Source organism: Poeciliopsis prolifica, unplaced genomic scaffold (assembly GCF_027474105.1).
Source record: "Poeciliopsis prolifica strain line A6 unplaced genomic scaffold, Auburn_PproV2 SCAFFOLD113, whole genome shotgun sequence".
In the NCBI taxonomy this organism is placed as follows: domain Eukaryota; kingdom Metazoa; phylum Chordata; class Actinopteri; order Cyprinodontiformes; family Poeciliidae; genus Poeciliopsis; species Poeciliopsis prolifica.
Window position 1 is genome coordinate 705,934 of NW_026562488.1, and position 15,204 is coordinate 721,137.

A 15,204-nucleotide genomic window follows, 5' to 3' on the forward strand; every position below is an offset into this window, starting at 1 on the left:
TATTTTTGCAGATCTGTACAGCTGTTTTGTTGTCTATTGTCTTTATTTTAGCAGGAGCTTGAGTCTGAAATACAGTTTCTATCTGTCTTGTAGAGTTGGACAATAAATCAGTTATATGTATCACGATACACAGTGATCGATATCAATAGATAGTAAGTCTGACAGAATATTCAATGGAATATTCTCTGAACTCTGATCCAGAACCACATACCATTCTGGAGGATGTAGGCACAGTCAAGGCTTCTCAACCTCTTCAGGCTGGCTCATCTAGGTTGATGGCATCATTTAACTCACTGGTGAACTAGCAACAAGCTGTTGAGTAACTTTAATGTTTCACCACTGTGCCTCGTAGATGTTTATAAAAAAACATTATGTTGTAAAAGCGGTGGATAAAATGGGAAAGGTCACATCACCAGTTTGGCAGTATTTCAGATATCTATAAAGAAAATTGATATAAAATACAAAAATAAAATATGCTTGTATTGTGAAATGTTTTTCAGTAATATCATTCAACCCTATTCTCATGTTCATAATACATTTTTTGCAATGTTATGTTTTATTAGACATAATTCATTAGTTATTGTGTGTAATTGTCACAGGATGGATGAGATATGACTTCTTAAAGTCACAGGATGTTTCAGAGGAAGTCAGACAACGACTGCAAAAGGACAAGGTAGCTAGATTGCTCAGGAAATCAGTACATTTAGAAGTTATTATACAACACTGTTATAGAGACATGGTGAACACAGATCAGTTTTATCATGTGGCTGTTTTTACTGGGTTTCCCCCATTTTTATAGGTCAAACAACTGTTTAAACTTTTGTTTTCTAGATTGACTCCAGTGTCCTTCTGCTCATGACAGATGAGCAGCTTAAGGAGTATCTCCCATCTTATGGTGACCGACTGGCACTTCTCGGATGTTGCAGACGAGGAGCACGAGGAGCAGAGGCTGCCGGAGCAGCGGCACGAGGAGAAGAGGCAGGACACAGAGAAACACAGAACCCAACGGTAGTTGGACTGAAAAGCCGACATCTTCAACTAAAGAGGAAGTAAAAGACGACGCTGTGGAAGAGACTCCTCAGCCAGGAGTCTCTGAAGTTAGGAAAGAAAAGCCTGAAGAGCAGAAAGCTTCTGCTCCATCAAAAAGAGCACTAGAAGACTCAACTCAAAAGGATTCTTCTAATGTTCTTACAAAACAAACTTCCCCGGCTGGGGAAACTGAAAATCAGGAGGTTTTCACCTCTACCCCCCCCACCATCTGTGGAAGTTTGGGGTGAAAAGAAGGAAGTGAAGTAAAAAGGCGTGTTGTTGATTATCTTGACTGCCTAATGTTAAAGCGAAAAACCTTTTTACTTAAGTGAAGCAGTTGCAAAGGGTTAATAGTTTGAATCATGCAAAACTGATCTGTTTCCATAGCAACGATCAGAAGCACGACATTGCCCAGAACAACAGTGAGCTCATTGTAGGTATGACCTAAACAATGATATCGATGACCACAGCCATCAGGAAGACATTCAACACATTCCTGCCGCACATAAAATTTGAAATATCGGCCAAGGATGAGGACCTGGACGAATTTGATTCCTACCTTTTCAATCCTTCTCCGGCTGGAGAAGAGAGTGACGAGGATAGACTTCCCTACCAGGAAGAGTGGCCGGATGATTTCAACTCTTTTCTCTTCAATCCTTCTCCGGCTGGAGAGGATTGCTCAGAGGAAAATCTTTCCTCTGCACAATGGATGGACGATTATGATGTAATAGATGCCTATCTTTTCAGGCCTTCTCCACCTGCGACGCAAACTTCTCCGGCTGTACAAGTTTGCGTCGCTTCAACAAAAGATGAAGTGAAAGACATCGGTGTGGAAGAGACTCCTCAGCTAGGAGTCTCTGATCTAAACAAAGAAAAGCCGGAAGAGCCGACATCTTCAACAAAAGAGGACGTAAAAGACATCGATGTGGAAGATGTAAACAAAGAGAAGCCTAAAGAGCAGAAAGCTTCTCCTCCATCAAAAAGAGCCGTAGAAGATTGGACTCAAAAGGATTCTTTTAGTTTTCTTCCAAAACAAACTTCCCCGGCTGGGGAAGCTTTGAAGATTAGGAGGTTTTCACCTCTACCTCCCCCACCACCTGTGGAAATTTGGGATGATAAGAAGGCAGTGAAGAGAAGTAAGAAGGCATGTTGTCGATTATCTTGACTGCCTGATTTTAAGTATGTAGCATCTTGTTTTTTCACTTTTCATTTTGATGAAAAGTCAAAAAACTTGCGAAACAGAGGTCTTGGGTTTGAATCCTGGCCTGGGTTCAAACCCAAGACCTCTTGATCTCCATGAGCATGAGTGGGTTCTCTCCGGGTTCTCCGGCTTCCTCCCACAGTACAAAAAGATTTTTTAGATAAAAAGTGCGTACATTGGGTTGTGCCTTTGTGATTTCTGGGCTGTTCTCATTCTGTCTAGTTTCTAGTTGAAGTGTCACTTTGTGTCTGATGAATAAAACTTCAATCCAGCTGAGTTTACCAGTTAGTAAATGATTGCAAACACACTGTGAAAGAGACTCCTCAGCTAGGAGTCTCTGATGTAAACAAAGAGAAGACTGAAGAGCTGAAAGATTCTTCTCCATCAAAAAGAGCCCTAGAAGACTGGACTCTAAAGGATTCTTCTGATGTTGTTAAGGAACAAACTTCCCCGGCTGGGGAAACTTTGAAAATCAGGAGGTTTTCACCACTACCACCATCTGTGGAAGTTTGGGGTGAGAAGAAGAAAGTGAAGTTTTTTTACTGAAAAAACGCTAAATAAACGTGCCTACAGCACAACATTTCGACGATTTTCCGTCTTCCTCAGGCGTTTTGGCACAAAATCCAGTTGCTTCTACTGGTTCTCACTGCTGAAAAGGAATGAGGGGGAGAGGGCTCACTCCCATTTATAACCTCTCCCCTGCGAGGCTCCTCCCCCTACGTTCCTCTTCGTCTGTTTTTCTTTCTTTTCTTTTTCAGTATCACATCCACTCCTTTCTTTCAATTATTTAATGTAATTGTTTTTAATTTTTCAAATAAAGAAATGAAAATAGAAAAAGATAAAAAATATTTTCTTTTCATAAAAAATACTGTTTTTAATGTTTTCGGTTTGTCGTTTAATTAACCGTTACCGTTTACGTATAATTTTTCGCTGTTTATATTGTTGTATATATGTATATATGCATATACTGTGCTTTGTTTCAGAAAACAAAATGACTGAAACATCAGAGTAGCTTAAAGTAGAAGAAAGTATTTCCTGCATATTCGTTTTTAGAAAATCAGACGGCAGTTATCCTTTTTTCCCCCAACTGACCACGAAAACTTAACGTATAAAGTTAAGTGGGCATGAAGTGAAGCAGTTGCAAACGGTTAATAGTTTGAATCATGCAAAACTGATCTGTTTCTATAGCAACAATCAGAAGCAAGACATTGCCCAGAACAACAGTAGGTATGACCTCGTCAATGACATAAGACCTCTGAGGCTATAAAATCTTGCATCTCAAAACCTCAGCTTTCAGTTGCAATTCTGTTTAGCCATGTCTTTGGATCTGAAAGCGATTGGAACGACATTTTTCTTTCCTGTGTCTTTCGGGCTTGGTTATTTGGCCAGCACAGCCATCAGGAAAACATTGAACGTTATCCTACCAAACCTACAATTTGGAATGCCATCTAAGGATGAGGACCTGGATGTCTTTGATTCCTTCTCTTCAATCCTTCTCCGGCTGGAGAAGAGAGTGACGAGGATAGACTTCCCTACCAGGAAGAGTGGCCGGATGATTTCAACTCTTTTCTCTTCAATCCTTCTCCGGCTGGAGAGGATTGCTCAGAGGAAAATCTTTCCTCTGCACAATGGATGGACGATTATGATATGAAGATGCCTATCTTTTCAGGCCTTCTCCACCTGCGACGCAAACTTCTCCGGCTGGACAAGTTTGCGTCGCTTCAACCAAAGATGAAGCGAAAGAAATCAGTGTGGAAGAGACTCCTCAGTTAGGAGTCTCTGATCTAAACAAAGAAAAGCTGGAAGCAGACATCTTCAAGAAAAGAGGACGTAAAAGACATCGGCGTGGAAGAGACTCCTCAGCCAGGAGTCTCTGATCTAAACAAAGAAAAGCTGGAAGAGCCGACGTCTGCAACAAAAGAGGACGTAAAAGACATTGATGTGGAAGATGTAAACAAAGAGAAGCCTAAAGAGCAGAAAGCTTCTCCTCCATCAAAAAGAGCCGTAGAAGATTGGACTCCAAAAGATTCTTTTAGTTTTCTTCCAAAACAAACTTCCCCGCTGGGGAAGCTTTGAAGATTAGGAGGTTTTCACCTCTACCTCCCCCACCACCTGTGGAAATTTGGGATGATAAGAAGGCAGTGAAGAGAAGTAAGAAGGCATGTTGTCGATTATCTTGACTGCCTGATTTTAAGTATGTAGCATCTTGTTTTTTCACTTTTCATTTTGATGAAAAGTCAAAAAACTTGCGAAACAGAGGTCTTGGGTTTGAATCCTGGCCTGGGTTCAAACCCAAGACCTCTTGATCTCCATGAGCATGAGTGGGTTCTCTCCGGGTTCTCCGGCTTCCTCCCACAGTATAAAAAGATTTTTTAGATAAAAAGTGCGTACATTGGGTTGTGCCTTTGTGATTTCTGGGCTGTTCTCATTCTGTCTAGTTTCTAGTTGAAGTGTCACTTTGTGTCTGATGAATAAAACTTCAATCCAGCTGAGTTTACCAGTTAGTAAATGATTGCAAACACACTGTGAAAGAGACTCCTCAGCTAGGAGTCTCTGATGTAAACAAAGAGAAGACTGAAGAGCAGAAAGATTCTTCTCCATCAAAAAGAGCCCTAGAAGACTGGACTCTAAAGGATTCTTCTGATGTTGTTAAGGAACAAACTTCCCCGGCTGGGGAAACTTTGAAAATCAGGAGGTTTTCACCACTACCACCCCCACCATCTGTGGAAGTTTGGGGTGAGAAGAAGAAAGTGAAGTTTTTTTTATGAAAAAACGCTAAATAAACGTGCCTACAGCACAACATTTCGACGATTTTCCGTCTTCCTCAGGCGTTTTGGCACAAAATCCAGTTGCTGCTACTGGTTCTCACTGCTGAAAAGGAATGAGGGGGGAGAGGGCTCACTCCCATTTATAACCTCTCCCCTGCGAGGCTCCTCCCCCTACGTTGCTCTTCGTCTGTTTTTCTTTCTTTTCTTTTTCAGTATCACATCCACTCCTTCTTTCAATTATTTAATGTAATTGTTTTTAATTTTTCAAATAAAGAAATGAAAATAGAAAAAGATAAAAAATATTTTCTTTTCATAAAAAATACTGTTTTTAATGTTTTCGGTTTGTCGTTTAATTAACCGTTACCGTTTACGTATAATTTTTCGCTGTGTTTATATTGTTGTATATATGCATATACTGTGCTTTGTTTCAGAAAACGGAATGACTGAAACATCAGAGTAGCTTAAAGTAGAAGAAAGTATTTCCTGCATATTCGTTTTTAGAAAATCAGACGGCAGTTATTCTTTCCCCAACTGACCACGAAAACTTAACGTATTCCAGCTCCTTTAATTGAAACTTATTGTATTGTTTAAAATTGTATTATGACTGTAGAATAAAATCAAATGCACCATTTCAACCAAAGATTGGAATGCACTTCTCAACCAGATGTACTCTGTGCAATAATTTTATAATTATCTTTCATTAAAAAAAAAAAACGAAACTAGTCGGAGGAACACCACAGACATTGCGATGAATGAGCCAAGATGATTAAACACATTCAACATCCCTGATTTCAGATCAAAATGGTCCCGACGTTCCACCGACTGGACCCGATCAGTCGTAACACACCACACACTACAGGATGATCGGTTACGATTGTCGGAAGCAAAAAATCGTGTAGTGTGAACTGGGCATGAAGTGAAGCAGTTGCAAACGGTTAATAGTTTGAATGATGCACAACTGATCTGACTGTTTCTATAGCAACGATCAGAAGCAAGACATTGCCCAGAACAACAGTAGGTATGACCTCATCAATGACATAAGAACCTCTGAGGCTATAAAAACTTGCATCTCAAAACCTCAGCTTTCAGTTGCAGTTCTGTTTAGCCATGTCTTTGGATCTGAATGCGATTGGAGCCACATTTTTTCCCCCGTATCTTTCAGGCTTGGTTATTTGGCCACCACAGCCATCAGGAAAACAGTGAACCACTTCCTGCTGCACATCAAATTTGAAATATCATCTAAGGATGAGGACCTGGAAGAATTTCATTCTTTCCTTTTCAACCTTCTCTGGCTGGAGAGGATAGCTCAGAGGAAAGTATTTTCTCTGAACAATGGATTGGCGAATATGATGATATCGATGAATATCTTTTCAGCGCTTCCCCACCTGTGACTTAAACTTCTCCGGCTGGAGAAGCTTTGAAGATCAGGAGGATTTCACCACTACCTTACCCACCCGTAGAAGTTTGGGGTGAAAAGAAGTGGTGCTTTGAATACATATGTCCTCCTGAGTGACACCTGGATCACAAAAATGTGACATTAGTTCTTTCAGGATCTGGCCACGGTGAAGAACAAGGATTTTCTTAATCCCTTCTCTCTGAACAATTGGCTCGTTCAAAGAATCAACTTGTGAAGAAGAAAGCTGTGGAGACAGAGGAAGGGTGTGATCAAGACTGACACTATCTGTGTCAGAAATGTGTCCTGTGAAAAGTACCACTGTCTTCTAACATGTTCCCATTGATTCCTGCATCTAGCTCTTGGACATTGGACAAATCACCCACGTCACCAGTAGAGTAAACTAGGTGAACATTATCACTGCTGCTGTTTGTCAGGACACTGCTGGTTCCAACATGGATGGCATCAATGCTGTCTGGTGCTTTGGATTGAGTCAGTGGTGTGCAAACTTGAGAGTGAGTAGAAAACCTTAAAGTGTCTTGGTCATTTCCACTGGGGTTGTCTGGTTCTGAGTCGCTGCCAGTGTCCTTCTTTTTTGTAGGTAAAGGTAGTTTTGTCTGCTCATAAAGTTCTCCAACTATAACATGTTCATCAAGTAAATGTTCCTGGAAATCTGTCATGTCAACCTCAAAATCTGTAATTCTTCCATGTGAATTTCTTTGAGACGGGAAAACAAACCCACTGCCTTTTCAATGAAGTCATTTTTTCTACAGACCTTTGACACATCAATTTTTCTTGATCCACCACCTTTCTTTGTCCGAACTTGAAAAAGCTTCCCATCTCGAGAATTCATCCATCCTATCTCAACTTTTCGAACTGTTTTTTTTTTTAGCATTTCTGATGCTAACATTTTCTGAGATCTGCTTTTGATCGTTGCCTTTGTTCCTTGAAATCTTGGCTCTCAATCGGTCAAAAAGTTTTGATTTCCGGCCAGCAGGATCATTTTCCCTTCGTCTGCAACATCCGAGAAGTGCCAGTCGGTCACCATAAGATGGGAGATACTCCTTAAGCTGCTCATCTGTCATGAGCAGAAGGACACTGGAGTCAATCTAGAAAACAAAAGTTAAAACAGTTGTTTGACCTATAAAAATGGGGGGGAAACCCAGTAAAAACAGCCACATGATAAAACTGATCTGTCTTCACCATGTCTCTATAATAGTGTTGTATAATAACTTCTAAATGTACTGATTTCCTGAGCAATCTAGCTACCTTATCCTTTTGCAGTCGTTGTCTGACTTCCTCTGAAACATCCTGTGACTTTAAGAAGTCATATCTCATCCATCCTGTGACAATTACACACAATAACTAATGAATTATGTCTAATAAAACATAACATTGCAAAAAATGTATTATGAACATGAGAATAGGGTTGAATGATATTACTGAAAAACATTTCACAATACAAGCATATTTTTATTTTTATTTTATATCAATTATTTTTTATAGATATCTGATATCTGGTGATGTGACCTTTCCCATTTTATCCACCGCTTTTACAACATAATGTTTTTTTATAAACATCTACGAGGCACAGTGGTGAAACATTAAAGTTACTCAACAGCTTGTTGCTAGTTCACCAGTGAGTTAAATGATGCCATCAACCTAGATGAGCCAGCCTGAAGAGGTTGAGAAGCCTTGACTGTGCCTACATCCTCCAGAATGGTATGTGGTTCTGGATCAGAGTTCAGAGAATATTCTATTGAATATTCTGTCAGACTTACTATTTATTGATATCGATCACGTGTGTATCGTGATACATATAACTGATTTATTGTCCAACTCTACAAGACAGATAGAAACTGTATTTCAGACTCAAGCTCCTGCTAAAATAAATACAATAAACAACAAAACAGCTGTACAGATCTGCAAAAATAAACCAATACATAAAGAAACTACATAAAAGTAATAAAGAAAAATCTACCAGTGTCTCCACAACTAAATGGTAAAGTGTAGAGCTTAGGTCTGAAAGTTCTGATTACATTTTTCCCCTAAAATATTTCAGTGGTTGAACAATTCTTAAAATGAAATTTCCATCTTTATAAAAGAGTCAAGTGCATGAACATCATCAGAATGATTTTAGTTTTGATCTCAATTACTTTCATTTAAACAGATAATATAATAAATTGGATTTTCACAAGAGTTGCAACTTACCTCTGTTTAGGTTTAGGTTCAGGTGAAAGGAACCTCCTCTGTCTCTTGTAGGTATCCTGAAAGTTGAGTAAAGTTGAGGAGTTAAAATTTTCAACAAGGCCTTCCTGTTTTGGGGGATTTTTTAAGTTTCTTGTTTTTCAATTTTTCTCATTTTGAATTGCTTTTGTAAATATTGTCAATGTAAAGCTGTAGATCTCCAGCATTAGCATAAGTGTACATGAAAATGCTACGAAAACAGTTTGAAAACTGATGCATATTGTACTTTCATATTTTACTCTTGTCTGTGTATCGACAAAAACAATTTAACGGGAAAGATAGTGAATCACATTATGCATATGTAACGGGTAATAGATACAGATGAAATTCTTGTTAAAATATGTTTTGTAATTACTATGTGATGAATGGTTTTTGGCGCCCCCTACTGGTTGCCTATAAATAGAAAGCTAAACCGTAAATTAGACGCAGTCTGTTCAGCGCTCTACTGTGTATGCGGAGAGCTGGTGAACCAGTAGTGGAGCTCACTGTGCTAATTTGTGTTGACCATTTATTACAGAAAATTCAACCAACTGGCCTCCTTTGTGTGTATGACGGGACGGGCATAAGGGGAAGCTGTTACACATAACAAAACGTACATACAACAAGCTGTGGAGCTTGTTTTAACCTACTAGCTATTGCTTGTATTAATGCCACAAAATAATTATACATATTAACTTATTGAATTTTTGGAGTACAAACTTCTTATCGCATTCTGACATAAAAACAATCTAATTAACGGACTACTTTAAAAAAAACTCTGTTAAATATGCTATAACAAGGTTAGCACGCTTTGACGGTTAACCTGCAGCTAGCTCATGTTGCTAAAACAACGAACTATGTACATAACACCACACGATCAAAAAGCATTCAAAACGAAGGAATCTAAACAAAATCAAAAAAGGTGAGCCTACCTTTTACTGACTCTTAAACGCAGTAGCAAAGGTTGGACCTTGGATTTAAGGTCATATTTAACTGGGAGTTGGAGCACGCTGTTATTCTAAGTAGAATTGTATCCAACTGCTCCGGTATCTCATAATTATGACTTTGAATCTCATAATTATGAATTTGAATCTCATAATTATGACTCTGAATCTCATAATTATGACTTTGAATCTCATAATTATGGCTTTGAATTTATGACTTTGAATCTCATAATTCTGACTTTGAATCTCATAATTATGAATTTGATTCTCATAATTATGACTGAATTTCATAATTATGACTTTGAAACTCATAATTATGACTTTGAATGTCATAATTCCTGTTGGTCTTTTTTTTCATGGCGGACATGGGCTTCCACATAAATTACTTTTTTTTTTACCCATATCTTTTTTTTGCTTCCTCCATTTTCAGCTGAATCCTGTTTTTTTTTTTTTTTATCTTCCTGCATAAAATTTTACAGTAAGCAGCTGGTTGTGTATTTCATTTAACTGACTGTAACATTAAAATCCAAATAGAGCTAAACTACATTGCATAGCCTCTATGAAAATGATTCGTACAAATGAGTGTTGGCATTAATTCTCATTCGTCTGCAGTTCACCGACTATCAGAGCTACGTTTTCAGAAATTATGACTATGACCACGATGGCTATATATCACAAGAAGACTTTGAGAGTATTGCAGCTAATTTCCCATTTCTGGACTCATTTTGTGTTTTGGATAAAGATCAGTGAGTGTGAAAAATAACTGACACATCTGTCTGCTGTCATAGCAAATCAATTTAACTAATTTATGAACCATTTGGTAGATTGTGGAAAACGTGTGGCGATTGGTCTATGCTTTACTTACAGTCTGCAGTAATGCTCAAGGAAGATGGAAGGTTTGCTTTTTAAAAATGAATTGATGATTGGGATTTCATCCCCTCAGTTTGCATTTCCTCATCACCAAACTCAAAGTAATGTTGATTTTGGGGGATTAAACAATTTGTCTGAGACATTCTTCTTTCAGGAAATGGCAAATTTGATGTGTGTTTGCAATCATTTACTAACTGGTAAACTCAGCTGGATTGAAGTTTTATTCATCAGACACAAAGTGACACTTCAACTAGAAACTAGACAGAATGAGAACAGCCCAGAAATCACAAAGGCGCAACCCAATGTACGCACTTTTTAAAAAAATCTTTTTATACTGTGGGAGGAAGCCGGAGTACCCGGAGAGAACCCACTCATGCTCATGGAGATCAAGAGGTCTTGGGTTTGAACCCAGGCCAGGATTCAAACCCAAGACCTCTGTTTCGCAAGTTTTTTCACTTTTCATGAAAATGAAAAGTGAAAAAACAAGATGCTACATCCTTAAAATCAGGCAGTCAAGATAGTCGACAACATGCCTTCTTACTTCTCTTCACTGCCTTCTTATCATCCCAAATTTCCACAGGTGGTGGGGGAGGTAGAGGTGAAAACCTCCTAATCTTCAAAGCTTCCCCAGCCGGGGAAGTTTGTTTTGGAAGAAAACTAAAAGAATCTTTTGGAGTCCAATCTTCTACGGCTCTTTTTGATGGAGGAGAAGCTTTCTGCTCTTTAGGCTTCTCTTTGTTTACATCTTCCACATCGATGTCTTTTACGTCCTCTTTTCTTGAAGATGTCGGCTCTTCCGTCTTTTCCTTGTTTAGTTCAGAGACTCCTAGCTGAGGAGTCTCTTCCACGCCGATGTCTTTTACGTCCTCCTTTGTTGAAGATGTCGGCTCTTCTGGCTTTTCTTTGTTTAGATCAGAGACTCCTGGCTGAGGAGTCTCTTCCACGCCGATGTCTTTTACGTCCTCCTTTGTTGAAGATGTCGGCTCTTCTGGCTTTTCTTTGTTTAGATCAGAGACTCCTGGCTGAGGAGTCTCTTCCACATCGATGTCTTTTACGTCCTCTTCGCAAACTTCTCCAGCCGGAGAAGTTTGCGTCACAGGTGGGGAAGGGCTAAAAAGATATTTATCAAAATCATCATCATATTCCCCAATCCACAGTTCAGTCAAAGGACTTTCAACTGGGCGATCCTTTCCAGCCGGAGTAGGAGTGAAGAGATAGGCGTTGAACTCATCAGGCCACTCTTCCTGGAAGGGAAGTATGTTTGCTAAGCTCTCTTCTCCAGCCGGAGAAGGATTGAAGAGGAAAGAATCAAAATCGTCCAGGTCCTCATCCCTGGGCGAAATCTCAAATTTGATGTGCGGCAGGAAATGATTTACTGTTTTCCTGATGGCTGTGGTGGCCAAATAACCAAGCCCGAAAGATACGGGGAAAAAAAATGTGGCTCCAATCGCATTCAGATCCAAAGACATGGCTAAACAGAATTGCAACTGAAAGCTGAGGTTTTGAGATGCAAGTTTTTATAGCCTCAGAGGTTCTTAGATCTATGACATAGAACTATGTCATAGATCTAAGTCATTGATGAGGTCATAGCTACAATGAGCTCACTGTAGTTCTGGACAATGTCTTGCTTCTGATCGTTGCTATAGCAACAGTCAGATCAGTTCTGCATGATTGAAACTATTAACCCTTTGCAACTGCTTGACTTCATCATTGGAGGCGCCATGACGGACGTCGGCAGTGAAGGATGGGAGAACTGAACAGAGTGACTTCAGTTATTTATCCAAGTTGTTTTTACCAGTTTCTTGGTGGCTTCTTCTTGTTGGAGTGGAGATAACTTGTCTGTGAACCTAACAAACCTGATTGGGGATCATAGACGGTGATATTTACAAAAGTTGGAAATTGCTAGCTTCCAAACCGACCCATACTTCCTCCATCCTGATGTGTTCATCAAATTATTGATTTGGCCTGAATTCACACCAATTTATTTATATCACTATGTCATAAATAGAGTTTCCCCTTACACTGGAGCAACATTAAAAACAATCAAAAAATCACCAGAGAGGAGCATTTGAAAGGTCATAAGGTTATTTTATGCAATTGCTTGGCTGCTAGATTGTGGGATGTGTTGCCTCTATTTTTATGCTGCTTAGATTGTATTGATTCCTGCATTTTCTTTCAGTGTGAAACAAAAATCATACAACTCTGCATTGATCTAAAGAAGCAAAAAGAAGCAAGCGGAAAAAAAGACTCCCTGTCCCCAAAACAATGAATATTTCTCAATTTAAAAGCCAAACACATTTGCATCACTGCCATAAACTTTGTCCATGACTAAAAGATTTCCAGCTGAGCTGATGCTCCTGTTTCCTCCTCCTCATCTTCCTCTGCATGTCTTCCTCAGAGACGGATTGATCAGCAAGGATGAGATGGTGGCGTATTTCCTCCGGGCCAACCCTCTGCTCCAGTGTAAGATGGGACCAGGATTCATTCACAACTTTCAGGAGATGACCTATCTGAAGCCAACCTTCTGTGAACATTGTGCTGGATTTGTATGTATTTCAACACAAGTAAATTATGTTTATTGATTCCAAACATGCTGAATGTGTTCAAACATAATGTCATCTTTTACTTTGGAATGACTAAATTACAGAAAACCGGGTTAAAAATGAACAGCTTGTAAAAATGTAAAAAAGGTGGAGCAGGTGATGACAGGTAGGTTCTCTTCTAAGTTCAGATTCTAGCTGTGTTTGTTCACACATGTTGCTTGAAGGGAAGTGTGAACCACCAGAAGGCAGAAGCAGGACCTCTGGCGTCCAGCAGGTGGCAGAGTGAATTACATGCACACAATAATCACTGCAGTTCTGCTCATCAGTGATTCTGTAAAAAGGGCAAAAACTGTGGAGATGAAAGCTGATCATCTTATTAACCGGGTCTGAGGATGGATGGATGGAATCTGTCACATTATGACAAAAGTTTGACATATTTGTGAGTTCTCTGGATCCTACATTAGAGAGTTTTTCATTTTCTCCATAAATGACCAAGAGAAATGTTAAAGTCAAATAAGAAATGTAGCTGCAGATTGGAATTTGGGAGCACTACACTTTGTGTAAGAAATTAGATGTTCTTCTGGGCCCCCTGGTGGCCTGTTGGTCCTAAGCAGCTTGCCAGTCCACTTGTGTTTTCTGACACCTGTTCTGGACTCCCAGAGGTTGGCATGAAGCCCAGTAGACTGCTGTGATTGTGTCTGTTTTCTCTCCATTATGTAACATTTCCATCTTTTTCTCCTTCCGTGTGTGCAGCTCTGGGGAATCATCAAGCAGGGATACAAGTGCAAAGGTGCGTCTGCTGCTTTATTCTAAGAGTGACTGTCATGGATATGAATTCACTTTTTTACATTTCCTCTCTTTTTGACACCAAATTTATTAGCAGTAGCTATAATTATTATTCTCTATATATTATTTTTTATTGATGCTGCTTGAATACTGCAGGGATGATTTGAGCCAGGAAATGTGTTTGCCTTGCAGACTGTGGTGTTAACTGTCATAAACAATGTCGGGAACTGCTGGTTCTGGCCTGCAGGAAGCTGATTGGCTCAGGCTCTGTAAGCAGCGGCTCTCCAGCCAGGCTGACCCACAGCTCTCTGCCCAACAGCCCAACGCTGCCCACCTGTAAAGGTTGTTTTCAGATACTGTTACTCATAAGCAATATTCTGGTGTTATCAAGATTGGACTGAATGTTGTCATGAGTTCACCTTTTCATAAGAGTAAATAAATGTAAGTCTGTAGTGGTGTAGTCCATTGTCCTTCATTTTGCCAGATCGGCCGATATTTACATATGAAGCCAATATTATCTACCGATCTGATCAATGAAGGTCTAAAAATCAGCCACTGTCCTCTTTTGCTCTGCCATGAGAGGTTTGACTGTCAGCCCCGCCCACCAGGTCACGTCTGCATGTAATCTATCAGAAAGTAATCTTTATTTATGTATATATAAATATTAATGCACTATAACATGAGTTCTCCTGGAGGCTGAGATCTGGGCTATATTTTTTGTTTTTCTGTGGTGATGGCAGTTTTTAGGTTGTTTTCAGGAAAATGCATTTTGACTTTTCACACTCAAAATTGACAGAAATAGACATTTTAGATGTAACGTAATATGATGTGGTAATATCTGAATTACCCTTTTTGAACTGAATTACTGAAATAATTCAAATATTGAGCTACACTTAATATTTTCTTCTATTGCTATTTTATAGTATTGCTATTGAAGCGTCAAACGTCCTTATTAACAGTTAGATCATTCTGAAAGCATGGCAAAGTATGTCATTGAACCAATGAGCGCCTTTGACTGTCTTGTGGCAGATAAGGGTGCAGACGAACTGTTTAGTGGAAAATATGGATGGCAGTAAGAGAAATAACGTTTTGTTCACCTTTGGTTTTCTTAAGGACAGCTGACTTGGCCACAACAATGAAGGCCGGGAGCACAGGACCTCCAGGACCACCAGGACCACAGGGAGCAGGAGGTTCTTCTCACTGGGGAAGACCTTGGGATGCTTCAAGTCCCCATTCAGTGACTTGAAGTTATCTCACCCTTTCTAGACCCCGGGTAGGCATGTGGCTGCTACCAGGAGAAGCTCAGTGGATCGTGAACGCCTGACGTGAATCAAATCTTGAGACTACGGAAAGCTCTGAAGGCTCCAGAAAAGACGACACACCTGAGGATTTACAAGTGAAATGGAAGCTAGAGAAGCGTGCTTCGGACACAACTCAGTGGATC

At 39.6% G+C, this 15,204-nt stretch overlaps 1 protein-coding gene across 3 annotated transcripts; it reads left to right on the top strand.

The window, feature by feature from the left end:
* The first annotated feature begins 8,083 nt into the window (after positions 1–8,083).
* On the top strand, positions 8,084–15,065 carry LOC129354610 (ras guanyl-releasing protein 3-like). Of its 3 annotated transcripts, none has more exons than XM_055024060.1 (5): positions 8,084–8,113; positions 12,830–12,977; positions 13,728–13,764; positions 13,953–14,102; positions 14,874–15,065. In XM_055024060.1, exons 2-5 carry the CDS (start codon positions 12,855–12,857, stop codon positions 14,897–14,899), a joined length of 336 nt encoding a protein of 111 aa, XP_054880035.1. In that variant the 5' UTR covers positions 8,084–8,113; positions 12,830–12,854; the 3' UTR covers positions 14,900–15,065. The 3 variants fall into 3 exon arrangements, with proteins under 3 accessions (XP_054880035.1, XP_054880033.1, XP_054880032.1); XM_055024058.1 differs by lacking the exon at positions 8,084–8,113 and adding an exon at positions 11,895–12,193; XM_055024057.1 differs by lacking the exon at positions 8,084–8,113 and having other exon boundaries at positions 12,665–12,977.
* Positions 15,066–15,204: the final 139 nt, after the last annotated feature.

Excerpts from the sequence above, each read along its gene's own strand:
- LOC129354610 (XM_055024057.1), top strand. The coding sequence starts at position 12,756 with ATGACTAAAAGATTTCCAGCTGAGCTGATGCTCCTGTTTCCTCCTCCT. Across the intron at positions 13,765-13,952 it reads GCAGGGATACAAGTGCAAAG|ACTGTGGTGTTAACTGTCAT; the intron begins GTGCGTCTGCTG and ends TTTGCCTTGCAG. Across the intron at positions 14,103-14,873 it reads AACGCTGCCCACCTGTAAAG|GACAGCTGACTTGGCCACAA; the intron begins GTTGTTTTCAGA and ends GGTTTTCTTAAG.